Here is a 26,584-nt window from a genome sequence, read left to right as displayed (position 1 = left end):
GGCGAGGAGAGCACCGGCCTCCCTGCGACTTGTCTTGGACGGAGCTCCAAGGCGCATCCTCATTAAAAGCTGATTTATCCGCGGGCAATTCTTATTTTGCACGGGGCGACTTTGATGATCTCCACCTCAGACCTGAACAGCCATGGGATAACGACTCATCCGGTCATGAGATCGTGGTCGGTGATGATGGCAAGATCAGGGAGATCATCAAGAAGAAGAGGGAGACTTTTCTCAAGAACAATTTGCCATAGCACGTCTGCTGTCACCGACATGATACATCCTACGTGGAAGATGGCGAAATGTACGACTTGCGATCGAGTCTGGTGTTGCGGGTTTCTGTTTTGAGGCTGGGATAAGATGCTCGTTGATATCGTGGAAGTTTGTGTATGGGAGTGCTCGCTCGCTTGCGCTTGAGCTGATGTGCTTGAGCTGATGTGCCCAGTGGAGCGGACGAGGAGGTGTGGCTGGTTGTGATGGTGGTGTGAAGGGTGGTGTTAAGGGAGGTGGGCAAGAAGCGGTAAGGTGAGGTGAGATGCGAGAGGAAGGGAGATGTCGGAAGACGAGAAATGGAATCTTTTTTGGGGAATGAAGCGCGCATCCACACCAAGGATCATCTGAGAAACTACGGCAACGCTTGAGTATCGTAAGTCAACCATCGCCAGCAGCATCCCAATCCTCGTTAACAGCAAGCTTAACGGGATCATTACAGCGAAGCTCCCACAACGGGTCCAACGGAGTTACCACTAGCACGATCACGCCACTGCGCAGCCTACACTCCGCTAATGAGACCTTCGCCGAAATTCTCGAGGAGGACCTCCACCAACGACAGCGCTCTGGGTCGAAAGAAGTGTGGCCACGAATTCAAAGCATACGGCTCCTCCACTCCATTCCAACTCGAAGCCGCCCGGAGTGCTGATTCCAGAAAAATGAGTCGTCCTCGGTACACGCACTTTCTGTACCGAGGTCTCCTTTTGCGACCTGGCAGATCGCTTTGCATCGCACTGGTTATTTGGTGTGTTGGAGGAGAGAAGCGGCGACGAAGTGGATCATGAAGTGTGGCCTGCGGTCATGGTGTCGGCTGTGCACTTGACGAACCAGCATTCACCTTCGTCGCGGACACGGATTGGCTCTCACAAACCACGACCATGAGAATACTGGTGTCGAGTTCTCCCGGCAGCTTTGCTACACAGACGATAACACCACGGCCAGCTGCGAGCATGAGACTAGTGGAGATTGTGCTGTTGGAGGACGAGACTCAAGCCAACGACCGGATCGGCCATGGGCTCCAAGGACAACTTCGCAGGGAACCGGGAACACCGGCAGCACCGATGCTGATACGGACGTCGTGATCAAGGGCAAAGAGAACCGACGACGTCGCACGCCTTCGGGGCTACGGACAGGGCATTTTTGGCTACGATGGGCAGGAAGGACCGGGATCTGGCTATGGCGAGGGATGGACACAGACAAGATTAAATGGGAGAGCGCCGCGCAACAGGCTCGAGCAAGAACGCATCGAAAACAAGAACGAGACGAGCAGCGACGGATTCAGCAAGAGCGCAGAGAAGCGACACCCAAGAGACACCCAAGACACACCCAAGCGTCCAACGCCGAAGTCTCTTTCTTCAAGAGTGCACAGCCCTACGACAGTCTTCCAGGAAGGACCACATCTGTCACTGGGGTCGCTGCCATCGAACAGTATCTCATCGAGCAGCCGCGTCCACTCAGTTTCACGGGCATTACCGCAGCGCCGCTGGATGGCCTACTGCCGCGATGTTTCACCTCTCCAGAACATGAGAGACTACGCTCCTTCTGCACGGACAGCGTTCATCCTTCTGATGCCCCTGACGACCCTCAAATAAAAACGCCGCTGAACCGCATGCCCGCAGAATTTGGGTCTTCGCTACCTGACAGCATAGCTGACCTCCACGAGATTGATACCCAAAGAGGATTTACCTGTTCGTTCTCAGAACTTGGAACCTCAAGTACCGACAGTGAGACCGCATTTGGGAGAAGGAGAGTCCACGAGCTTCCCGTGCCAATTCTACCCACTACAACCACAGTGAATGACTTCACACGGGCCATTAAAGCTCAGCGCACGAAGACAACCCCGAAGACGGGAATGGTAGACCCATCGACACACCCACGACACTACCGCGGACTTCAAGTCTCCGAGCGTTAACAGCATGAAGGTGTCATGGCGCAACACCTCGAAGGGCGTCCAGAAGGCCGGCGGCAAGCTCGACGGTGGCGACGACGCTCCGACCACCCCGACCACATTCAAGTCTCCGACAAGAAGCGAGAGGCCGAGGTGGAGCACCATGCCAATAACAGCGAAGACAAGCTCCCGACAAGATTCATGTCGAAGAAGGAGCGGGTGCGTTTTGCAGGTGGAGTTTTCTCCAATTCTTTCCGATACTCCGAGGAGATCGCTACGACAGATGCGAGCAGAGAGATGACTGCTCACCAAGCGAGCTGGCTTTGCGTGATGGCAGAACCGCACAAATGAGGTCGACGGCGGTGGATGACATTTTCAAATATCGTCAACAACTGGTGAAAAAGAGTCTGCGTCTGCCGAGAGAGGTGAATCCGAGGCGAGAGCCGATCTAGGACTTGCGTGCAAGGGTGTTGATCGTGGTTATGGAAGTGAGTTGGGTCACGCACATGTTGGGTTCGAGGAAGGGTGGAGGAAATGATGGTCTGCCGATATAAGGTGAGCTCATCGAGCAGAAGACTTCCGGAGTATGCTGGGTTCCAAGAAGCTGACGATCTCTTCGCGCATATTGATCTAGCTCGTCCATGGTTCCCTCCCTGACGCTTCTGCGCCGACTTGGATGAAAATGGACATCATGGTTGGCCTGACAGAAATCCCACGGCTTGAAGCCACAAAAGAAGCGCTTCCGATGCGTCTCCATTACAGCGGAGGCTCAATCTTCGAACCCAACGATCACATCATCATCATGCGAAGGGCATCATCACGACAAGATGCAAGATTGAGCTATCGCGAGCGCCGATGTCTCGCTGCATGCGATAGCCTTGGTCCGGCAGTTTCGGACTTTCAGCTACATCTTGAACGCCATGCCCGACTGGCTCCCTCCGCTGACTGTGCGGATGGTATACTTGACAGTGGAGGTACGAACGAGTATTGTCAAGCACGACTCGAAGCTCCGGCCACAAAGTTTGAAATAGATTAGACCGAGTGGTCATAGGCTTGGCCTGGGAAGCCTTGGAGGCTCGGCGCATCGAAGATGTGAAAAGGTATGTTCCTACTCTCAACACGCTTGACATTTTGCTACTGAATCCTCGTCGGCAGGATCTGCTCTCAGCATCTCTTCTCGCACCTGGCCATCACCACCTCTCCCGTCATCTCCTGCGCCAGCCGCAGCACTACGCTTCCGGTGCACTTGTTCATTCGATACACCCACACCCCATAGTACGAACATTCTCCACTCTTCTTTCTCCTTCTCGAGCTTCATGGGATGCCACTCTCGCTCAGAAGATGTCTTCCAAGCAGTTTGGTCGTAAGTACTCCATTTACCTCCAAAAGGGCTGCCAACATGGTCGGACTCTGCAGAAGACGACTTGCTGATCGAAGAATTCGATCACCGCGGAACGGGTCGCAGCTCAGCGATTCGGCGATAGTTGATCATGAACATTGCCAATCAGTCAGCTCAGCCATCCGAAAGGTTTGGATCGGCAGTTGTTATTCGGAAACATCTTCAGCTCACCGGGACTTCTTGCGCATGGACGGATGAGAGCCCGCCATCGAACCGAATCTCGATTATCGTCCTTTCCGACTAAAGGCTATGAATGCTACGGTATGGCTTCGCCCTCGTCTTGGAAGTGCTCGGATCGAGATGGGCGCAAGGAAAATCGTCGAAAGAGGCGAAGTTTGGGTCGATGCAGTCGGGATCGTTGATTAGACACTGCTTGTGCATGTCGTCGGCTATGTGAGAGGAAAGGACGGTGGTCGCAAAGCTCGCTTTGAATCAGGGAATTGAGCAAGTGGATTCGAGGACGGTGATGAGAGAATGGATGATGAAGAGTGGTCTCCAATTTGGCTCCTTGTCTGGTCGGAGGATCATTCGAGGTCTACTCCACTTACGGGCACCGTCCAAGGCGACTCATAACGCAGACATTGTTTATCACTCAAAGCTTCGACGCTACCCGGCCACGATCATGACCGACTCCTATGTCAACACGCCGCTTCAGGCCACCATGGATTAGGACCGCGTGCCAAATGTGCCACCGTCTCTCAATCCAGCAAGCTCGCCCGCCACATCCAGGACCCTAGCACCCAATTCTACGTGGGCCAACGAGAACAGCAATAAACTCTCGACTCGCTGAAGCGTGACAATATCCTCGATGGCGGGATCTCTTTCGTGGACAGCTTTCAGCTCAGGCTCAGACCCACTATCGGTATCCATCTCCACCTGGAGATGCAACGAATTCGCCCATTCAATGCTCCCAGAAAATAATATCATGGGCCCAACCGGCGCAAAGGAACTCGCAGCCTTCGTTCACAAGTCCCACACAGCTCCAAGACCTGGTACCTCGCCGGCAGTTGCATCGATGCACCTAGCTTCTCCCTCCGTGTCGACGGCATGGGCAACAACAAAACTGCGCTCTGCTCTCGTCCTTCGCCGATTTCAAAGTTGCCCGCGCTCAGCTCGAACAGGCTGCCGCTCTTGGCCAACTGGACAAAGTACGGCGGTTCAAAAGGTGACAATGCCAGGGACAAGCTTCAAGCCGCACGGGAACAACTGCGAGAGCTTTGGAAATTCTCAATCTTTGTAAAGTCAGCAAGAAGGTGGGCATCGAGTGGCATGCCCGCTGCAGCTTGTTCTCGATCAAAGAGCCCCTGAAGCTAGCGAGAAGAACCGTGCCGAGGATCTGGCGCAGCTTGACGCCGTCGTCGACTCTCACATGGACTTGTGATGTGCGTCGATGGCGTTGTCGGTGAACACTTCATCCACGTTGGCACCTGCGACAATGCTGGTTCGCAGAACTCGCAATCTTGCGAAGCTGCAATGCCACACAATACCTTGGCAGAGCTCAACCTTCCACAAATTCCATGGCTTCCAGCGAAGAACAGACGACTGCATGGAGCACAGATACACCGACAGAGCATCGATATCACATTCTCGCATTCTCGCCCAACACAACCAAGGATGCTGAACCACCTGCATGCTACATCATCACCCTCCGCCTCTCACCTTTCCGAACGGCCGGCAGATACCAAGTCTGACTGCATCAAGGCTCCAAAAAAACACCATCAGCCTGGTCTGCTGGACCCTTATGTGAGGACATGCAGGGTTGAGACAACAGTTGCTACCAGGCGCGGAAGCACTATACACTCGCTTCGTGGTCTCAAACATCTACATGCCCGAATGCGTAAGCTCAAGCATGCGGCATAACTTCGGACTTCAGAAGAAGTTGTCGCCGATGGACACGGCGAACGCCACGAGGATGAATCAGCTCGGAGTGTGAAGCGGTCTCGCGTTCCGGGAGCCGTATGGCAGAGCTGTAATATCTTTGGACACGACGCATGAGCAGTGATGAGAATGGAACGCAGCCAAGGCAGATTCTTGCTTCGTTGGGTTTGAGAAGGCGATGAAGCCGTTTGCGATCAGCATTGGCTTCGTCCGAGGAAAGGTGATGCTGGCTGGTAAGTCTCCCAGATTTAGTATGTGCATCGGGTTCTTGTTCTGCACATCTGGTATACCATCCCGACTCTTGTGACAGGACAAGTGATAGCGGCGTGACGTGGTGGAGTCGGCAATATCATGCTAGGTTCTAGCCCTCTGACGCTCCCGTCCTCCCTCGCAGAGACGAATCCGTCCGCAACGGTACTAGCGCAGGTCCGATCGTGTTTCGATTTCATTCCACTTTACTTCACTTTCGGACTTCGATCTTCTGTCTTTCACATCTAGACTCCTTATCCTCACACGCTCCATTCACCGCGCACTTCTTATTATCGCCATATTGCGAAACTCTTCTGTAGCGTCCGGCGTTATATCATGGCTCCTCTAAAGTAGGCGGCCAGCGATTACAACTCCCTCATCGGCATCATCGACTCTATCTTGTCGCTAACGCAAGAGAGCAGCAGCTCGACTCTCGCACTATCCCGCGATATCACGACTAACGCAAGCAAGCGGTCATACAGCGATACATCTGGGATTTCCGTCGCCCTAGTTTCCGACAAGTGCAAGGTATGTCTGCACATCCCGCCAGTCGCTCACCTGACTGACAACATCGTCTAGCGGCAAAAGCTGAGCGATGCGACCTCTCCGGACTATCTATTCGAAGTTAGTAGTGACGCCGAAGCGCCACCGCGGGATTCGGCGTCTCTTAAAGAGAAGTACAAGTCCGGCAACTTCGAGGAGGCCAACAACGACATGGAGCTGAGCGACTTTGAAGAACACAGCCTGAATACGAAGGACCATGATGAGGCCGATTCCGAAGAGGCCGACAACGACGTGAACAGCAATTCCGAGATACGCATCCCGGCAACAAGCGATCCACACGAGGACGATTCCCAAGAGTCCGACAACAACGCGGAGAGCAATTCCGAAGTGCGCATCCCGTCGACAAGCGACCCAGCCGAGGGCGACTCCGAAGATGCCGACAACGACGCAGAGCTGACCGACTCCGAGATGAGCATCGCAACAAGCGACCCGGACGAAAGCGAATCTGAATTGGGCATGGACGACCCGGAAGAAGGCGACAAGTACGACAGGGCCGACCCAATGACCACCGGCATGACCGACTATGGTCCGGAGAGATACGACGTCATTGAGTGGTTCGACGAGGAGGGCAATTTCGTGAGGGTGGAAGTCGACCGCATCATGCAAGTGTTTGGTCAGATGGAACAGACGGAGACGGCTCTCATGAATGCGCTCGCTCCTATGTAGCAAATGCGAGCAGAAATGGTACGCGAGGACCACGACGAGAGCGGAGACGAGGAGGAGCGTGATGATGATGCGGTTGCGGTTACCTCGGTGCCTCCTAACGAAGCAGTGCAAGGCAAAGACGAGGAGCAATCTGGCGACGATGAGATTGCGGTTACTGCGATGCCCCTCACCAAAGGAGTGCAGGACAAAGACGAGGAGCCGGCTGATGATGATGAGGAGATTGCGGTCAGCGCAAAGCCTTTCACCAAAGCGATGCAGGACGAGCACGAACCGATGGGTAGGCGCCATGCCATGGACGGTGTGAGCTATCATGATCGAGCTTGCGCTTCGCAGTGATCTTAGGATGTATGAGCGTTGACCCACGATCCTCTCAAGATCGATGGTAGGTAGAGTGGAGAATGTTCGAGCTTACAGCATGTCCGGGCAAAGGCAAGGGTTTCCGCTGAAGATGGGAAGCAGTCATACCATAAGAGCATGGAATTGAAGGACGAGCATGGATGAGGTGGGACATGCTTGGCAGAGCATACTCACTGCTCAGGAACTGCAAGAGAGCGAAGCAGAAGAACAAGATGCAACACGGAAGAAGTAATGATTACTTCACAAAGGTTCCCGACTTTGCGTGACTTTCGTGTGATTTTCGTGACACTCCCGAGGTCCAGGTCGGAGCATGCTGCGGAGTCGGAGAAACCTTTCGCCGGGCTGACACGTCATTCAGCGCGACGACCTTCATTTGTGAACTTCACTTTCCTTCTCTCATGCAACGATCAACATGCCCACAGCACGATGTCCGGAAGCGCCAGTCCGCACCAGCTGGCCACTTGTGTGTACAAGTCTTCAACAATCTGGCAAACTCTCGCGGCGACCCTCGCACCCTCAAAGAATCCTAACGAGGTCCAGCACAAAGCCCGGACTTATACGCATTCGAAAGCATTTGAAATGTTGTTCACGAGTCAACGAATGAGGCGTGGGAGGCATAAGTAAGTTACAATGAAAGATGGCAGACGAGCCAGAAGAAGTGCGCTGACCTTTCGAAGGCCTTTCTCGAAGTCGGTGAACGCTCGAGACTCCGCAACATAGCAGATCCATCACCGCCATCGCACCCGCCAAGTTCCTCCGACTGCGCCATCGACGACCGAATCGACGACCGCGACGTTCTCAGCCACCATGCTCAGCATCTTCAGCTCGCAGCCGTCACGAATTCCTTTACCGATTCTCTCCACCTGACTCCCTCGGCCCGACGTCCTTTACATCTTCAAGATGCCGCCGTTACATCGCCAACATCGCTGCTATGGGCACATCAACTACAGCGCGAGCACGACTACCTCCTCAACCGAATGCAAAAGCTCGAAGATGGAACAATACTAAGCACGAGATCGCTGATGCGCACACTGAAAGAAAGATGACGGCGACAATGAAGCCGAGGAAGGCCGGCAAGAAATCACGACGCGGCTCGCAACTGTCAGTACCGAGATGGAGGCGATCGTCAAACCGGCCATGGGAAGAGGGTCTTTGGACTCAGTCGTGCACTTCCAGTTCTCCTTGATCTGCTGCTCCTTGTCTCCGATAGTGGTGACCTTCAACTGTCAGTACAGAGATAGAGGCCATCGTCATGGTCAGGCAGGTCACCACTATCGAAGATCAGGAGAAGTGGAACAAGGAGAACTGGAAGTGCACGAAGGAGTCTTCTCAAGGTCCTCTTCTCAAGCGCATTGAGTTTCGATGAAGCTGAACATGTCCGGCAAGAAGTCATTTCTCGCCTCGCAACTGTTAGCTCTGAGATGGAAGCTATTGTCAAGCAGGTCATGACTGCCGAAGATCAAGAGCGGCAAATTACAAATCCGGTAAGGACCTGTCCCGGCTCGCAACCGCCAGCACCGAGATGGAGGCCATCATCAAGCAGTACACCACTGTCGGAGATCAGGAACACCAGAACAAGGAGAACCACTCTTTGAGTCCGGCAAGTCATGTCTCGGCTCGCAACTGTCAGCACTCAGCACAGAGATTGATGCCCACGCCACGCAGGCTCTACTTTCCGAGATCACGAGCAGAACAACGGAAACTGGGGGCGCGCACGAATGAGTCCCAAGGTCTTCTTCTCAAGCGCATCGAGTCAGGTCGCCGCCATCGAGGATGAGGAGCAGTAGAACAAGGAGGACCGGGAGCGCACGAAGGATTCCCAGGGTCCTCTTCCCAAGCGTATCGAGTATGCCGAGCGCAACCTTGAGGAGTTCGTTTCCGCCGGCGAAGCTGCAAGCAGATAGAAGAAACCAAGAGAACTGAGAGCGCACGAGTAAGACCCAAGGTCCTTTTCTTAAGCGCATCGGGTTTGTCAAGCGCAACCTTGAGGAGTACGCGCGTGCTCTGGAGAAGCTGCAAGCAGATAGATGCTGCTCAGACAGACAAGGCATGGACGACACTGACTAAGACGCTCGGTACCTCTTCCGTCAGAACAAAGGAATGGAGCGCCTCTGTGAGGGAACTGGACGAAGGTTGGAGACGAGCAAGAATGGCGAAACATCATCTCTAGCTTACCCCAAATACTCAGCCTTCCTCTCCTGAGAGTGTTCCTCCTTGTAATCATGCTCCGCTCCTCCCGTTCAAACGAGCCGAAGGAAATACTGACTTCGTGCCTCACGGGTAGTTGCCACGATTCTCAGACCGGAGGAATACGGTATGAGAGACGAAGTCCTGTGACCTTATTCTGCTAAATTGAAAGCCCAGCACAGCACAGGAACATGTCGACGGTGGCTGCCGGAAAGTCTAGAGCGAGCGTCACAAATGCAGCAGGCTTGGTTTCGGAGTCACCCGGAAGGGATCATTGATGCCATCATGAACTCGCCTCAGCAGCAGAGTCTTCGAACACGACAATCTCAGATGCAGCAACAGCACACGCTGCAACAGAAGCATCAAATGCAATTGCAGCAGCATGCTTTGCCCGATCAGATTGCGAACAACAGCTCGCAAACCCAACCTCGTGCACCACCTGCGCCTCATGCCTAAAAGGTTCGGTCAACGCCCATGTCGCAGACGCCCAAGCAGGGTCAGCGACCGCCAGATCATGGCCAGCAATGGATGTCTCTGTACCGGAAACTGGCTTGCAACGGAGCAAGCTTTGAATGTCCGATCAAGACATCATGATGCCGACTTGCTGCACTGGAAGACAATCACCGCTGCCACTGCCACGCCTGTCAATACCAATCCATGTTGAAAGCGGAGTTCGATGGTTGGTGACCCTCTCATCTCTAATCATCCATCCTCTTCGCTGTGTCAAATGAGCTCAGTGGCTGTCTCACGATCCAGGTCTACATCCGTTTGAAGCTCCAAACTGGCGTTCTTGCCGACGGGAAGTAGATCCATGTTCATTTGAGGCTCCACCCGGGCGTTCCCACCGACGGAGAGTGCAAACCAAGCAGGTTCATATTCGCTTCAGCCTCCGCCTGGATCTGCTTGCCGACAGGAATGCAAACCGAGCAGATCAATATTCGGTCAAAGCTTCACCTGTTCACCGGAGCATGCATGGCAACTGGAAGCGCTCTCACGGAACTCCACTCACCGGGATCTTTCCAACATCACGGCGTACGATGCATAATCGAATTCCACTCACCAGGATCTATCCTACATCACGGCGTACGGTGCACCATGACGGAACTCCAGTCACCAGGATCATGCCAACATCACAGCGTACCCTGCACGTTCACCTTGGTCCAGATTGAAGGTTTCCATGTCCTACGCCCTTGAGAATCCCATCTCGAGAACGCCCCATGCTTTTCGCTGGCCTTTGGTTCGAAGTCAGGCAATAGCAATGTCGCTTTTGACGGTTGATACTCCGCCTAGCGCTGTGACGGGAGGGCGAGAGAGCAGTGCTCTTCATGGTGTGGTTACCGGTAAAATCAGGCCGTCACCACCACCAACAACTAAACCGCCGGCTTACACCAACTCCACCGCTAAGGGGCTAAAAAGTGACTTTTTTAGTAGCGACGACAATGTCGTTCCGTAGCCCTCCTAGGGTCGTAAGTCGATCCCGTCGGCTTAATTTCTAGTACTATAGAGCGAGTTCTCCTAGTCCGCGCTTCTCGACCTCGCTGTCGCCGTTTTTACTATTTCTGTTAGTTACCGGTAAAGAATCTATCTCGCACCAAAACTAACTAAGAGACCGGCGAGGCCTTACTATACTAACTAGTAACCGTATGAACCACTACCAGCAACCAAGCTAACCACACCATGAAGAGCACTGCGAGAGAGCAATATTAACGTCGTGTTTGCCGTCACAACAATCGCGGATCAGATCAGCACCGTACTTTGCAGGACCTCTACCCGACGGCTGCCTGCATATACGACATTGCTGGTGTTTCGTGTGCACAAACGGCGGATGCGATAGCGAGCGAGATGTCTGAGCTGACTGGACGTTCGTACCTTGTTGGATCTTCCTACTTCTCTGTGCTCCTCTTCATCGTCGACCACTTCCTTCCTGCTATCGACCTCCACCATCGCTCCAAGATCTGAGAACTCAAGAGCAGACATGATGTAGGCTAAACTACCAAATATGCTACGTGCATAGCTGACCACTGTGTAGCCTCATTAAGATGGACGACCTCATCACTACAGACAACATGGACGTTGCTAATACCACCAAGGTCCTTTCGGCCGTCGCTGCAGCCGCTTAACAGGCTGCCAATACCACCTACACTCTCGCCACCGCGGTCCTCCCTCTCGACGAGAACACCACCGAGACCCTCCAAAACGCCCACCAAGCCCTGCACAACGCTCTGGTCAATCTCGAAGCTTACGTCGCCACTCATCCCGAATGTGCCCGTGCCGTGCAGGAGAACTTCACCGCTGTGTTCCAGGGCGCTTGTGGACCCTCCATGGTGATGGAAGAGCACATGGTTACGGCCATGGTCACGGCTTTGGGGATCTTTGTGGTCTTCATGCTCACCTGCATGTTGCGTTGAGCCTTGACTGCGAGTACGTCGTCAGGTCTCCTCTTTCTCTCTGAACTGTACTGACACGCCTCGCAGCTGTCTGAGCACACTGGTCTAGCAGGCTTTCAGTTTTGCTCATGTTCGAGGAAAAAGTCTGGTGGAGACGGCGTCAATGCGAGCTGCGAATGTTAGATGGAAGGTAGCAGAACCTGGATCAAGCAAATGGTCAATGGGAGTGAGCACCGGACAACGTTGGTCAAGAAAAGCTTCGAAGTCTCAGATATTCAAGCTTCCAAATTTTGACAGGTCTTCAAACATCTTTTCAAGTCTTCAAACCTCGCTCTACAGAGTTGCTCGTCCAAAAAAGTCTTCATCCTCGGAAAGAAGACCTCCATAAAAGTCGTCAAAGGCCGCATCTTGCCCACTCTCTCCAAAATACATATGTGATACGTCGTCGACTCGTTGCGACACAACACGACTCCGCAAGTTCCCGTCGGCAGAGATGCAAGAGGTCAGGCACTCCAGTACAATGTAACTGAGGAATCTCGAGCACAAATACTGCCACCGCCATCGTGAGCTCCTTCGCAATCTTGTGCCCTTCTCTGCCTCTTTCGCCTCTGTCCTGGCCACTTCGGGGACATTGATTTTACTCATCCGGAATTTTGACCGGCCTGCGAACTCACCGACTTGACCGACGAGAAGACCCTCGGCGGTATTCGCTTGCTCCGCATCCGCGCCAAAGATCCCTCCAAAATCGAATCGTGGTCGCCAAAGTCACAAGCAAGTCCAACGAGTCCGTTAGCTTCCATCGCTACTCCGCTCTTCTTCGCGAAAAATGGCGGAATTGCGAGGCATCGTCGCCCAAATACCGGATACTGCAGCATTTGGCTTACTAGTCCGACATTTTGGTGCATACCTTGCTGTAGAGTCGAGCATTCGCCCATTCCTAGAAGGTGCCGAGAAAGAACGGTCCGCTTCCAACTACTCTGCGCCGTGCGAGACTGCCATGCTTAAGGCTCGTTCCATGGCGAATGCCTTCGACCGATAAGCAGATATCATTTATAGCTACGGCGAGCACCTCCTGATTCCCGACCGCGAATCAACGGCCACGATAAGGTCAGATGTAAACACCGCGAGCTATGCCGTGGGGACAAGCCAAGATCGTGAAGGCCATAGAAGCTAGTAGTGCGGGTTTAAAGAGTTTCGGCAAGCAGACGGGCGGCATAGAGCGGAGGATGTTGGTATAGATGGACTGGGAGAGGAGATGATGATTGACGACGAGGCTGGCGATCCTATCAATGAGGAGCTTTGAGGCGAGTCCGGAGAAGGCGAGACGGTTCGGAGACCGATCGCCGGTAGGAGCAATGCGAGCCATTCGACGGAGCGCCGTACGATAGACGGCCGTACAATGCAAGGCCGGGAGATGGAGAGCCGTGAGATGAAAAGCCGTACGATGGAGAGCCGCGGAATGAACATCTGGTCGTGCTCGCCATCTGATGAGGCACTACCCTCTCCATCATCGTGGTCAAGGCCAGCACACCCTCGTTCATTCGCTCCTGCCGCGGTATGTTCAATGACCTTTCAACGCTCTACTTTGAACGCTACCCCATGCTTGAATATTCATTTTCTCTGGCTTCCTACACTTGGTACAAACATCCGTCCGATCCCGGTTTGCGCACTTGGTTGCAGACTTTTGCCAGAAGGCATGAAAGTAGTGGTCATCCGCTTTTCCAGGTCTTCACAAATGCTGGCAAAGTTTCCATCGGTGAGGCCAGATTCGGCTCTTTATTGACGATATGATCGTTCTTCTCTGTACAAGCCCTTTCGACAGCCTTGATCCAGGTAACGCTGGCTTGAGTCTCGATTCCAGTGTTAGCAATCTTCGCCGTTTACATTCTCCTACCCTTTGCGCTCTCCACCAGGCTTCTTACCAACGTCACTCTGGCTGGTCTTGCCTTTGCCAGCCGACTACGGAGTGATCATGCCAGAGCTTTTTGACAAGCTAGACTGCAAGGAGCATCAGAGGCCTGAGGTCCTCAGCCGTGGCCTTACCGAAGATGCCATGTTCATCTTGCTCGCTGTCGCACGATCCTTGCTGCCTTCTCGCTCATCATCGCCAACCGCACTATTCTTGGTTCTTCTCGGCAATTGGGCTTCCCATCGCCTTCTGTAACGTCCCACTCTGGCGTACTTTTTCACCGGCTCAACGGTGTTGGACAGGAGGTGCGCTGGCTGGCTGGCTGGGCTCTTTGCCGCGAACGGCACTACGGATCTCGGCAATCCGATGACTGGAGAAATCAGGAGCTCCGTGAGGTACGCGGTCATCTTGTCAACGAGAGCCTGATGAACCGCGAGGCTTTGCCGTGCATCATCCGAACCGAGTTCTTTGCGTCTCTCGGTTAAGCCCAGAAATGAGTACAAGATCATGTCGCCTGCCAATTCTGATGATGCACTCTTCAAGCAGAGCTGTACTTCAAGCCATTGTCGAGTAGAAGAGAAGAGAGGCAATCTGGACGTCCAGAGACGTTGTCCGTGTCGTCGTTGTCAAGCCCGATCGCGGCAGCCAAGGTCCGCAGGACAGCTTTCTTCACAGTCTTTGCATCACACGGTCTCCGCCCTTAGCGTTGCGATCTTCCAGCACTAGTGGAGAGCGTCGCCTTCATCGACCAAGACTATGGCCATATCATCGCAGGGTAAACTGTGGTGATACGATCAGAAGGAGGATGAGACATCTCCCATGGAATGACCGCAAGGATGACCGCTTTCGTGCTAGGAGAGATAGACGAAGGAAAGTTCAGGAGCAGTGAAATTCTATCAACAAGAGTGGAAGGAAACGTGCGTGCGGGGAAGAAGCAGGTGTTTCATTTGTGCCAGTAGGATATGAAAAGAAGCTTGTGCACATGGAGCAGACAAAGAGGTAGGCCGGCCTCCGTTCCAGACAAGCCGTTTGGCATTGCGCGCCTGCGGGGCCCATGTCTGTCCGAGTAGACCGCATCGGAAAGGGACTGCTCCGGGGACGTTGAGCCGACTTACAGGACGTGGTTACGTGAGCAATCGCCGGGCGAGAAGCCAGATGCCCGCATCACAGCCATGAGCCATGGCTCGCAACCGGCTCTTGACTATTCAGACTTACTTCACCCAAGCCTTCGACCATCGATCTTTGACCTCGTGCAGATTGGAAGCTGAAATCCTGCTGAAGACTTGCCGGTACGGCAGAGCAAGCCAACGCATGCCCGGAAAGGACGCGGATTCTGAAAGCACGAGTACCCAGATTTCAGCTTCTAGACGTGAAAGGTGACCACTGTATACTCTTGTTCAACTTGCTTGAAGGATGTCTTGAACTCGGCGGCGAGGTCCCGAGAGAAGCAACCGTATAGAGGGAAATAGTCTATGCAGGGTAGTTCGAATATCGCGGAGCGCGACTGTGTGCGCCCGGTGGTGCGTTGTGGTGACCGAGTAGAAGTCAGAGTGGAGATCGGATGAAACGGTGAATGCCTCGACTTGCAGGAAAACACAATGCCGAAGGGCAGGTGCTTGCAACTCCTTATCCCAAAGCTGGCGGACAATTGGAAGAATGGAAGGACACGATGCCCAATGCGATGGCCATGGGATCTGTTATTGGGTGTCGTTGGGGAAGTGAAAGTGATCGAGTTACCATACATTTCTCATGGACTTTGTTGGGAAGCCGCATGAGAATCGCTCGGGCATTGGAGGGCTTCTGAGCACGCGGAGCAACAAACGAGGATGGAGCAGGTCGTTCCGTCGAGTGAAACGGCTCCTACAAAGCGCGGAAGGATACTCCATCGCGAGTAGAGATCCTGCATTCTGTTGTTACTCCGGTTCACACCAACGAGCTGCTGCTCGGCTGAGCTTCCCTTCGAGTGTCGTCTGGAGGCTGCTTCAACAGGCTGCTAACACGTCCAGATCTAGTAAAGAGATTGGACCGGGCTGATAAGATTCAACTTGCGGCGGGCAGTATGAGGACTCCTGTGCTCTGGTCGGTTAATCTGATGCACGCTTGCTGGCCGGATCGTTAAGGGAGAGGTTCGCTGGCGGTTCCAAAACTGCATGCCTATTTGCAGAAGGAGTCGCTTGCGCGCGGAGGCCAGATCCTGCTCCTCTCCCGAGCCGCAAATGTGGAGCTTCATTCCACAATGACCGACCATACCTACAACTGCTTCTTGCCATGACACACCTCTCCCTGAGCACGGTGACGGTGGTAGCTCTCTGCGGAATAAGCGGCTGCTGTTGGATAGAAAGTCTTGAGCGAGACTGTTGCCCCGCTGCTTTTCACTTGTGGTCGGGTCCAGACTAACGGACTCTGTGGCTCTGGCTTGGACGTTCTGAGACTGAGTTCGCATCTCATCCGGCTATACGCATACTTATACCTTACCTATCTGCGAGGGTAGGCTTACAGACCGAAAAGACTTCGGACTTAACGCAGACGGTCTCCGTCGATGTCTTCGGCCAACTGTTAGTCAGAGAGGAGTTAACGTTGTAGGCTTCAATGGCAATCTCGATTCTAATGCTCGTTCCTAAACATTGTAAGGAGGAATCTCAGGGAGATAAGGAGATTTGGGACAGCGCACTTGCTCGGCAAGCGCAGCCAGGTCGTCCTTGCTAGCGTTCGTCTCGATGGCCTTGTTGCGCGAGTTAAGTCTAGCGCTTTCGGCTTTAAGCCTTTGCATCCGTTCGAGCAGGTAGCCGTGCTCCCGCTTCAGCTGGTGCGCCTAAAGGAGCGATGTAGGCGACGACAGGGGATGGAGTAGCGCCATCCTAAAGATGCAAAGAAGGGCCAGGTTAAGTAGTTAGTTGAAGAGAACCAGGTGAGTGAGTCGGGGAAGAGGTTGGTGTGCGGAGGTTAAGTGAGGTGAAAGAGGAAAGAAATGACCCCTAGGCATTCCCGTTATATGGGGCGTGGATGCAAAATGGCATGGGTCGCGCTCCTCTCCTTACGCCGCGTGCTCGCCACATCCTTCCAACAAGGTAAGATTACTACCACTACCAACAGCACCGCCTCTCCGCCCTCGCCGCCGGTCTCGACGACAGCAAAGCGGCACTAAGTGCCTCGAAGGCAGGGCAGCTAACCCAGAGGCGTCTACCAGGTCGAGAGGCAAGTCTACAAGAGCTTGGTCTTTGCTGCTCGTTGGGTACCGACTTTACCAAGGCTGGTCGTGATCTTCGGTGCGATCCCCCTTCCACTGCCCGCGTCCCCTGCCTGCGCGACTTGCCACCGGCACAAAGCTTTGCCTCGTGGGAGCGAAAGCTCTCAACTACTGTGCCGGGGCCGCGAAGAAGCACTTCAAGCGGGGGAGCAAGCGACCGACCGACTCATCTCGGCTACTGAGAGCGAAACACAGAGCCTGGAGTGGATGCATTGTGCTGCTCCGGACAGCGCCCTCTTGTCGCCCCTGGGGGAGTGTGTCTCTTCTGTAAGGATCTAAGCATCGTGAAAGACTGTAGAGAGTACAGGATCACCCTCTGCCCATCTATGTTGATACAGCTTTGCTCGGTAGTCACCCTCGTGGAGGCTACGTATCGCCGATGAGGTGGGCGAGGATCGCTCGGCGGTTGATCTCATCGAGGTCATCTCGTCGTCCACAGCGTTCGTGGAAGATGTTCCGTTAGAGACGGTGGAGTCCACAGATTAGGCCATTGCCGCGATATCAGGTCCAGAGGGAGTGATCGAATCCTCGCTTGCGCTCAGATTCCGTTGCGGCGCACTTTGAGATTTCCTGTTTGCCTCGATCTCGCTAAGGTCATGTCGAAGTGTTGTGATGTGGCGTTATATCCATTGCTGACATTGTCCTCACTGGCTCCGACCTCGATCTTTGAGAGAGATTCTTCAAATTCGGTACTTAGTGATCGGATGCGATTGATCCCTTAGGAGCTGGAAGCAACGAAAGACCTGCTTGACCTTGCCATTATCAAGGCAGTGGAAAGCACCGACCTGCGAATGTGCTGCATCCCACGTTGCAGCGCGCCGATTTTGAGGTATTCCTGCAATATCGCAAAGTCAACCCAGTGCGAACGCATCGAGAAAACAGGCGCACATCCCATACATGAAACTGCATCTGCTCCATTTCGTGGTCTGAGCTCGATCGAAGATGCGGACATCGAGCCGGGCATCAAAAGGACCAACCGGGTCGCCGTGTGCGAACCCAACTGTTGCAGACCGAGATGGGAGAACGAGATGGAGACTCCTCTTCCGCCGCGCTGACGCTGCAGACCGCGGGACCGTCCATTTATCGGTATGCTGTCCTCTCCAAACATGTGGAAAATGGCTTTCGTAATAGCGATGCGAATGCTGCGCCCATCGGTGCAGCGACTCACCCTGTGAAAGTTCCGGACGAATTGTATCGAGCGGTGACGACCTCGGGGACTGGTCCCGCAAGATCTTTTGCATCGTTGCATGGACTGCGATGGGTGTTCCTCGATCGATGGATTTTATTTGTCTCAGACCGGGCCTATGGCATGTGGCGTCCGTCTGTACGGGCCTCAGTCGCCTTCAAGCGGTTCGAACGTGTCAAGACTGGCTCGTACAAGTCAGGATGGAGGTCCACGAACTCGGAACCCGCTATCGATGATTCAAGAAAGATGGCAGCGTGCACTTCGAACATGGGGTCTCGGCAGCTTACAGTTCTCAGCGCTCTGTAAGCAGGCTGCTGTGCGAAATCGTGCGCAGGAAGATGATGTGCGGGCAGTACCAGGATTGGAGCAGGAGGACCGACAAGATAGTCATACGATTCTGCTTGCTGTTTGGTCTGTGCGATCATGTGGACTCTGCAGGCGTGTCCGGTGGCAGTCTTGCGTCTGTGTTTCACGACGTGTCTCCGCCTCAAGCTGCAATTTCGGGGTATAATGCCAGTCCTCCTTTATGATTGCGGGATGAACGTGATAGCATCTCTTGTATCCGCCTCCAGCTGTTCATCAACTTCATCTCTTTCACCACACGACCTTCCTTCTCCACACCAAATGCTCTCGACGGCCAAAGTTTCCTGCTTACTTGAGTTGAGCCTCTTCGAGCTCCTCGAGCTCGTGGAGGGCTTCTCCATACCTGCACTGGGTCAGCAGTCGAGCACTGTGCTGAAAGGAGGACAATTGACTGACGCGAACTCTTCGAAGAGAGTCGGAAAGTTGATATCAATCTCATCGTCGCGTATGACCTCGACGAGCTTCCAGAGACGCCGATTCTCGTCTTCCAGACGCTGGTTGTCGTTCTTCAAACGATGGTTGTCGTGCTCCAGACGCGGGTTCTCCTCTTTCAGCTTCGCAATTCCTTTCTCTCTCTGAAGCAGTGCCTTCGTGACGGAACAGAGTACACCGAGTCTCCGCGGCCACTCCTTCTCCTTCACCTTCTGCTCTTTGCAAAAGCCTTCCAGCACCTCCAGCGTTTCAAACAATTGAGCTATCTTCTCTTTCTGGGAGCTTAGCCATGCAGTCGGGCATTGGGGTCCACGGGCATGAGCTCACCTTTGGTCGTGTAATTCTCGGGCGTCTGCTGCGCGGCGTTCTGCTGTTCACTGGCGTGGACCTGATGATTGCAGTGATCCTGGTGCATGGTCGCGATCGTGAAGGTGTGGGTGCGCTGAAGTCGAAGGGCTCGTCGTTTGTCGGGTGTATAGAGGTCAGGCAAAGGTCGAGAGAAAAAGAAGATGACCGGAGGACCTCTTCCCTCGATGACACATCGTCTGATCACCTGACGCGGGCGCGGGTGTGGGCGGCCTCGTCTGGAGCGCGAAGGTGAGATGGGAGGGAAGGAGCGGAATCGCTGTGTTGTCGGTGTGGACGCTCATGTGAGGGCCGTGGGTGCTGAGGCCAGGAGGCGAGATGCGCAGGCAGGCGCGCGCTCGAAGAAGCGGCCCGTGATACCCGGAAAAAGTATGGTGCCGGACATCGTGATGCAATCGACCGGTGGCAGCGAATGAGGGTGGTGGTGGTGGTGTGAGTGGATTGATCGGTCGCATTCCGAGTCCACGAGGAGGAGAGTGAGATTGGAAGCAGTGTCCGGCGGGGTCAAAATCCCGACGTTCTCCCGGCCATCGAAGTAACTCGACTTGCTCAACTTGCTCGACCTCTTAAATACCTTCCTTCATTACTGACCCTTACTTTCTGCTCACCTTTGTTCCGCATCTCGTCGCCTCGATGTTACGTCGTCTCGATCATGTATCTCTTGGTCACGCGCTCCAAACACGACGGCCCAGCTTCGATTGCACTTTGACGCACGAGCTGACACCTCTGCCCTTCCGATGCCTTTACCAACCTTCTGACCTCCGCGAGGCTCACTACGCTTACCCGATGGCCACACGAGATGCGGGAGTCAACAGTGCTTCTACCGTGGATTTCAAGATGAGGAGGGGTAGAGGAAGAAGGTGCTGGAGAAGGCGCCGCTGGGATGAAGACACGTACGCAGTCAAGAAGGCACAAAATGTGGAAAGGGATACATGCATGTACATCCATGGGAAGAAGGCAGAAATGCCATCGTTGCTAGTGGAGATATCATGAACCATCGTACTCTTGCAATCTGACGTCGAAGCAGGTTTGGCGGTCCAGAATGACTTGAAGTGCAAGCAGAGAGCTGCGATCCTGCCCACCCGGGTGGTGTCGCCTCGAAATCGGTCGGTATGGGCCACGAACACCGCATGAATCGTTGGTCGAATGACAGAGTTAAAGACTTCATATAGACATGGACGATGAGGCGCTGGAGAAAAAGCTGATATATGCCGACTCCCATCGCAGACTAACATACACTTTTCCCAATCTCAATGCCGCCACATTGGAGTCATGGCATGTAGATACTGCATCGATATTGACCACAGCGAGCCTTTCGGCAACCTCAATCGCGAGCGGCGTCAAGCATACCTTATCTACCTGGTACGGGAGATGCACAAAGTCTGAAGGGATGCGGAGCCGGATTCCAACGGCAGGGTTGCCGCTGAAGTCGGTACAGACCACGAATGCTAACTTTCCAATGCCAAGGATCGATGCTTCGCTGACATCGTCTCAGTGCACAAGGTCCTCTCGCCAACATCGTCCCAAGAGGCAAATCCGTGTCCGGGATCACAGCTCCAATCCTTACCCTCTGCCATCACACCTCTCTGATACCGCGGTTCTCTCCTTCGATGGCAGCACCATCGGTAGCTATGCTCGAGAAGTCTCCGAGCGGTCAACGTCCAGATCCTGCAATCAACAGGTCGAAAGAAACAGGCGCCGACTCAATTGCTCGCCTTTCTCGAAAGAATCGCAAGTCACCAAATAAAGACGGGATTCTATTCAGAGGGTACGGTGCCGTTCCACCTGCTCGACATTCTCAAGACAACTGCGAGTCACAAAGAAAAGCCGAGCATAGTATCGATCGACCTGCTCACACCCCTCGCCACACACCGATACAACAGAGCGCCGATCTACCTCCTCGCTCCGCTCCGGTCAGTCGCAAGCCAGAGCGGAACTCTGACGCTCCATTTAAAGGGCAACGTGCCGCCCAACCTGGTCATCTCTCTCGGAACGATCGCCATTCATGGCGAGATTACGGGAAATCCCGCCATCCTGGAGAAGCACGGAGCGAGATCCACGACCTGGAGCGACAGCTGGATGCTATGAAGCTTCAGTTTATTTACCTCGCAAATCTGGTGCACGACATGGACAGCATTATTCTGACAAGCTTTTTCAATGATCACCACGGTATCGGTATGAGCCGTGAAGAGTATCTCGACGCTGACATCGAGCTACTGGAGTCATCTGCCCTTGTTAAGAACAAGTCGCCGATGAACATTGCTAGCTGGAACGTGTCGCCTCGCTCGGTGGAGAACAACGTTGCATTGCATTTGGCTGCTCTCGACCTCAACATTCAGAGACGAACTGAGCGAACCGGCGGTCCAGCAGACTTTCAAAGAGTCGCTCAAGCAATCAACAGCAGGCTTGCACCGGACAAGCGCACTCTTTACAAGCGTGCCCTTCGGGAGAATCTCGGGTATGTCGCAATGGAGAGCCGTGCAGGACTCCCCAATGGCGATAGTGTATTGCCGCAAGGACCTGAGCGTGTCAAGAAGAGCTCGCCAACAAGCAAAGCCAGCCGTAAGGACACAACTCGCAGCCTGGAGACCGATACTGTCCAGCCTGGTCCGGCGGAATTATCTCCGGTGAATGATGATAGCCCGCCTATTCCAATGGACCGTACAATCGCAAAGCAGAAACCTGCTGTAGACCTCAGCATCGCCAGTCCAGGAGAATTCGGCACTCCTTTCCAAAAACTCGCGCATGCAATCAGCAGAAAGCTTGCATTCGACAAGAGCGCTCTACGACCCGTGGGAACGCCTCAAGGCGGGAGGACTGAGGGGACCGACAGAGAGAGTAAAGGCAGCACTGTTCGAATACCACTCCGCAGTAAGGAAAATCAAGGAAAATGTCGAGAATGAATGAGGTTCGACAAGCCGTTCCTGACAGGTTCTCCTGCTTGTTGTGTGGTTTCTTGGCCTTACATCTCGGTCCATCGACGTTTCCCACCACCGCTGCCCATCTTCTCTTTAACGGCAGCAGCAACAAGGAGCAGTTTGTGGGTTTGTTTAACACCAGCCTTCTACCACAAGTGCGTAAGATCAGGGCAGCAAATGCAGGAGTGAAGTGCACAAGCAGAGGCATCGAGGATATCACGAAACGCCGGAAGGGAACAGGTGCACGCGATGAATTCGACGATGAGATTATACTGCAGCTTTCACCGAACCACCAGGTCTCGAATCGAAGAGCCGCAAGGAAACGAGGCCACTCCTCGCAACATTCGTCACAGCACAGCGCCGCCTCAGTCGGTTCCACGCACAGTGGAAAGCAAGCATGCGAAGTCGACGGTCTACGAAGGCAGCAACAGACTCGTCGGGCATGTGCCAGAACAGCAGCGACGGCAACGGTATCAGTGACCGCTCGCCTCTGAAAATCTTGACATACTGATGTATCGAATGTGTTTCCTCGGCTTTCCATGCCGTGTCATTTCGCACCCAAGGCACCCGCTTCGCTGAAAGAGACTCCAGCTGCGATGAGCGCCAAAGGGCGTCGGCCGTGGCCTTGATTGCCAGGCTTTCAGGTTTGATCAACGACCTCCATGCAAGTTCACCTCGTCAGACTCATTGACACTTCCGTCTGGGATGGCTATTGAACCTCTTGCCGAATGCCCTTTACAATCTCGCACTCAATTTCAGGCACCATGGCCATGACTTCTTCGCCATGATGCTATCACCCAAAGTGATCTACCTCTGAGCAAGCTGGAACGATTTGACTCAGAGAATTCCGGTTGGCACCCACTGCCGCCGCACCACCGAGGACTCACCAGGCGTATTTAGCTCGGCATCGCATGTTCATGCATCTCCTCCCAGGGACAGGCCCGGCATCCCTCCGGGCGGTAGCACTGGATCCACTGCGCCACGCATCGCTCATGTTGTTGCAGAGAGCCTTTTCGCCACCACGAAACTTTACTCGGACCTGAACGAGTCAAGAGTAGCTCGGCCGCAGTGAGCTTGTTGGATTGGATCCTTGTTGGGTTGGATTGGCAATGGATCGTTTTGGCGGTGTTGGATTACTATGTCTTTGTTATTGGATGGATTGGAATCGATCTTAAGATCCAATCCAACGCCAGAATAAATCCAATAGCGCCAGTAGTAAGGACATGAGTGCCGCAATCTCGCTATAAAGCGTAGATTTGACGTTCGAAGAGGCGAGATTCGGAGAAGCCGTTGCTTATTGGATTCTTGTTGGATTACCGGATTAGGACTTGGATATCCAATGGAATCTCTTAGATCCTTGTTGGATGGATTGGAAACGACCCCGTATCCAACGCCATCCAAGCCAACAAGCTCACTGCTCGGCCGTACTCGGCTGAACCTCCCCCAACTTGTCCTGGTGGAAGCTCCTTCGCTGCGGCCTGTGTTATTGACTCTCGCAGACCGGCCTGCTAGAGGACACTGCTGTCGATCTGGACAATCTCGCCTGCTGGAAGACACCGCTATCGAGCTGGACAATTTCGACATCACCTTCGGAAACCGAATGTCATCGAACTCAAGGATGTCGGTCTCAACATCAAGAGGACCCCGAGACCAGAACAGCTGCCTCCATGTATTCGCCTCGAACCTGCTCGCGTGCTGTCGTCACGCCTGACAATTCGTGCGGAACACTCTTCTCTGATGCTACTTGGTTGTGAATTCGGTGCCCTGCTCTCAGAACGTCATTCGGTCACCCACACCGAACATCGCAAGCTCGACATCGACAGCTTCAGAAAGGAGCACGTTGGCTTCTCGTGGAGCTGAGCTTGAGTTCACAGCTATTCGAGTTTGGATTGCTATCAGCATCGAAGATCTAGGCTGTCTCCAACGTCCAGCAACAACGGGCACACGCTCTAAGCCGACCGGCCTGAAAGACTTCATGCTGCCTTCTCAGGATGGTGAGAAGCTGTGGTATGCTGTTCGTGGCTGTTGTCTTTCTGCCTCCACGGCAAATTATCGCTTTCGAGTGTCGGAAGCCGAGGTCTCTGCTCATGCGACTGTTTCTCGAGTTGTTCGTACGAAGGATTCTCCCGGTAAGGAAGCTACTGACGCATCCGAATTTGCGGATTTCGATCATGCGAGTCCTTCGGAGATGCAAAAGGCCTGTCTCCGGATCAGATCGCTGTCAGCTCGATATTGGAGTTCAGGAAGTCTCCCGCAATAAAGACCGCAACCTCAGAATAGGATGTCAAGCAGTCGAGACCACCGCCCGTTGTCTCGAGATCGACGCTTCCAATGCGATATCGGAGACTGCGAAGCCAGCAGCTGCAGCTCCTGCCAAGAAGCGAGAGAAGCAGGATTCCGATGTCATTCCCTACTCGCGGTCACCGAAGAGAGTGAAGCATGATGCCTTGTCTGGTTTGCCATCAACCATGGCGTTCGATGCAACGACGGAAGCGGTTCTCAGCGAATGCAAGGATTCGTTCGAAGACACCGATGTCACAGAAATTGATGACAGAGACGACGAGCGTGCGTTCGGAGATCCTGAGGACTACTTCGCCGAGCTGTGAACGATGCTTTGGCTTCCTCTTTTACTCGCACTTTCAGGTCGCAGCTTATCCATCTTGACCATGAGGGAATACTCACCTTTCGCTCCGTTCCTGGCCCAATCTCCATCTCAACCGCCATCAAGGCTCGAATGTTTCCTACAATTGGACAGGTACGAGACGACGAACAGACTTCAGATTCAGGAGAAATGGACAGGGCGTCGAGCCATGAGAGTCAACCTCCCAAATTGCTTGCAGCGACCAAATCGCTGCCCTCCGAATCTCTCGCCGGGGCTCACGAAGTTACCGTGGACCTTGAAATTGCCATCACTGACGATCCCCGATGCGAAAAACTCACACGCCCGCTAGGTCAGACCAGATCCAGCATGCAGACGCTGGCACTGATCACCGACATTCGAATATGCTGTGAGCTGCATCTCAGGATCATCAGAATCGGTGCTGACTTCACTGGAAGAAGATGAAAGAGCACCGAAAGCACCGAGGCTCTGGCTGAGAAGCTCGAGGCCGGGGGATGTGTAGAGGTGCCGACGAGGCAATCGGCGTTATGTTGTGTGTTGTGTGGAAGGGTCAGCCAAGTACGACGAGGACTGGTGGAGGCGATGGAAAGAGCCAGTGGATCTTTGACGGGGCATCGGAAGCGGCACTGATTGAAAGTACACGGACACATAGAAGAACCGAGCACGGAGCCGGACCTGGATGCGAGCTCGGAGTATGGCGCTGGAATGAAGTCGAGTACGCAGTCCAACGTGGAGTCAAGCATCGACAAGGCGATGTGAATATGGAATGGACCGCCGTCCACGCTTCACCGCAGCCAAAGTATTCCGGTATCCGACGTCGTAGCTACAAGCAGTGAACCCCGAAAGACTCCGCAAGCACAAGACAGCGACCAGTGTCAGCGGCGGGACGGAGCTTCCTCTTTAGAGATGCCAGTCTTGAAGTCAAAGCACTAAGACAAAGAAGATGAGACCGTTTGAACACAGTTCACGACCGACTGCTACCATATACTCCCTCGGCGCAGCATTATACCATGCCGAAGTTGTACACATGCCAAACCTTCTACTCATCGCATGCTATTGTTGCGATACGCAGCACATGAACGGCTGGCTTCTTGGTGAAGCAAAGCCTCCCACGCCGGGATTTGTACTGCATGGGTTTTGCTTGGCTGGCCGTCCTGCAACCGGAGATGCCTACCAGTATCCTCCAATTGATTGGACACCAGCCTGCCAGGACCATAGACCTGGCATTGGCTTTCAGCAAGATCACGCTCAAGATGCCCGCAGCCATTGACTTATCGGTGTCGGTTACGAATGGTCCAGTGCCCAGATGTCTCAACCGATTCCCAGTACTTCAGTCATCGCGAACGTCATTTCTACGCCAGCGCAAGGCAACGGCGGCTCCGAGAAGTGCGTGTAGATCTCGCTGGAGCACGACCACATCGAAATCGTACAAGAAGTACAGACGCCGCAAGAGAAGACCTCGCCGGCCTCGAAGGCGAAGGACGATGGCAATATTGATATCGAGAGCCTTCCGTTCTTTCGTGTGGCGGCTTGAGATTTTTCAGACATTGGAACACTGCCACGGCGAAGATACGAAGATGTCTGTTCGCGGTTGCAAACCTGGGTAACACGCAGGCTGATTCTTCACTGGCAGCTTTCACGATGTAGTTCCGCGGATTGACGATGTGGAGCAGGACAGCTTCTGAACGAGCCAGGCTAGGA

General features: G+C 53.9%; 10 protein-coding genes across 10 annotated transcripts; 8 read left to right on the top strand and 2 right to left on the bottom strand.

The window, feature by feature from the left end:
• Window positions 1-782: 782 nt before the first annotated feature.
• MYCGRDRAFT_97759 (uncharacterized protein) lies at window positions 783-2,179 on the top strand (the record flags this gene model as incomplete). The annotated part of the gene is made up of 2 exons (XM_003847220.1): window positions 783-1,012; window positions 1,099-2,179. 2 exons carry the CDS (start codon window positions 783-785, stop codon window positions 2,177-2,179), a joined length of 1,311 nt encoding a protein of 436 aa, XP_003847268.1.
• Window positions 2,180-2,208: 29 nt separating this feature from the next.
• MYCGRDRAFT_106633 (uncharacterized protein) lies at window positions 2,209-3,481 on the top strand (the record flags this gene model as incomplete). The annotated part of the gene is made up of 2 exons (XM_003847221.1): window positions 2,209-2,710; window positions 2,790-3,481. The coding sequence occupies 2 exons, from the start codon at window positions 2,690-2,692 to the stop codon at window positions 3,189-3,191; spliced, it is 423 nt and encodes a 140-aa protein (XP_003847269.1).
• A 976-nt stretch (window positions 3,482-4,457) lies between these two features.
• MYCGRDRAFT_106631 (uncharacterized protein) lies at window positions 4,458-5,276 on the top strand (the record flags this gene model as incomplete). The annotated part of the gene is made up of 1 exon (XM_003847222.1): window positions 4,458-5,276. A coding segment is annotated over one exon (342 nt), but the record flags the coding sequence as incomplete, so codon positions are not given.
• Window positions 5,277-5,379: 103 nt separating this feature from the next.
• MYCGRDRAFT_97757 (uncharacterized protein) lies at window positions 5,380-7,892 on the top strand (the record flags this gene model as incomplete). The annotated part of the gene is made up of 7 exons (XM_003847223.1): window positions 5,380-5,391; window positions 5,578-5,665; window positions 5,791-5,846; window positions 6,036-6,209; window positions 6,261-6,821; window positions 6,912-7,188; window positions 7,627-7,892. 7 exons carry the CDS (start codon window positions 5,380-5,382, stop codon window positions 7,890-7,892), a joined length of 1,434 nt encoding a protein of 477 aa, XP_003847271.1.
• Window positions 7,893-8,504: 612 nt separating this feature from the next.
• On the top strand, window positions 8,505-9,301 carry MYCGRDRAFT_83159 (uncharacterized protein; the record flags this gene model as incomplete). Its single annotated transcript, XM_003847224.1, has 1 exon — window positions 8,505-9,301. A coding segment is annotated over one exon (200 nt), but the record flags the coding sequence as incomplete, so codon positions are not given.
• A 1,593-nt stretch (window positions 9,302-10,894) lies between these two features.
• MYCGRDRAFT_97756 (uncharacterized protein) lies at window positions 10,895-11,863 on the top strand (the record flags this gene model as incomplete). Its single annotated transcript, XM_003847225.1, has 2 exons — window positions 10,895-10,921; window positions 11,579-11,863. The coding sequence occupies 2 exons, from the start codon at window positions 10,895-10,897 to the stop codon at window positions 11,861-11,863; spliced, it is 312 nt and encodes a 103-aa protein (XP_003847273.1).
• A 1,869-nt stretch (window positions 11,864-13,732) lies between these two features.
• Window positions 13,733-14,260, bottom strand: MYCGRDRAFT_97755 (uncharacterized protein; the record flags this gene model as incomplete). Its single annotated transcript, XM_003847196.1, has 2 exons — window positions 13,733-13,801; window positions 13,886-14,260. 2 exons carry the CDS (start codon window positions 14,258-14,260, stop codon window positions 13,733-13,735), a joined length of 444 nt encoding a protein of 147 aa, XP_003847244.1.
• A 4,040-nt stretch (window positions 14,261-18,300) lies between these two features.
• Window positions 18,301-19,749, bottom strand: MYCGRDRAFT_111757 (uncharacterized protein; the record flags this gene model as incomplete). The annotated part of the gene is made up of 4 exons (XM_003847195.1): window positions 18,301-18,676; window positions 18,840-18,890; window positions 18,944-19,208; window positions 19,307-19,749. The coding sequence occupies 4 exons, from the start codon at window positions 19,392-19,394 to the stop codon at window positions 18,301-18,303; spliced, it is 780 nt and encodes a 259-aa protein (XP_003847243.1).
• A 770-nt stretch (window positions 19,750-20,519) lies between these two features.
• On the top strand, window positions 20,520-22,774 carry MYCGRDRAFT_97753 (uncharacterized protein; the record flags this gene model as incomplete). The annotated part of the gene is made up of 3 exons (XM_003847226.1): window positions 20,520-20,707; window positions 20,841-22,216; window positions 22,542-22,774. 3 exons carry the CDS (start codon window positions 20,520-20,522, stop codon window positions 22,772-22,774), a joined length of 1,797 nt encoding a protein of 598 aa, XP_003847274.1.
• A 1,480-nt stretch (window positions 22,775-24,254) lies between these two features.
• Window positions 24,255-24,869, top strand: MYCGRDRAFT_97752 (uncharacterized protein; the record flags this gene model as incomplete). Its single annotated transcript, XM_003847227.1, has 1 exon — window positions 24,255-24,869. One exon carries the CDS (start codon window positions 24,255-24,257, stop codon window positions 24,867-24,869), a length of 615 nt encoding a protein of 204 aa, XP_003847275.1.
• Between the last annotated feature and the right edge of the window lie 1,715 nt (window positions 24,870-26,584).

This window comes from Zymoseptoria tritici, chromosome 16 (assembly GCF_000219625.1).
Source record: "Zymoseptoria tritici IPO323 chromosome 16, whole genome shotgun sequence".
NCBI lineage: Eukaryota > Fungi > Ascomycota > Dothideomycetes > Mycosphaerellales > Mycosphaerellaceae > Zymoseptoria > Zymoseptoria tritici.
This window is presented reverse-complemented; position numbering and strand designations above follow the sequence as displayed.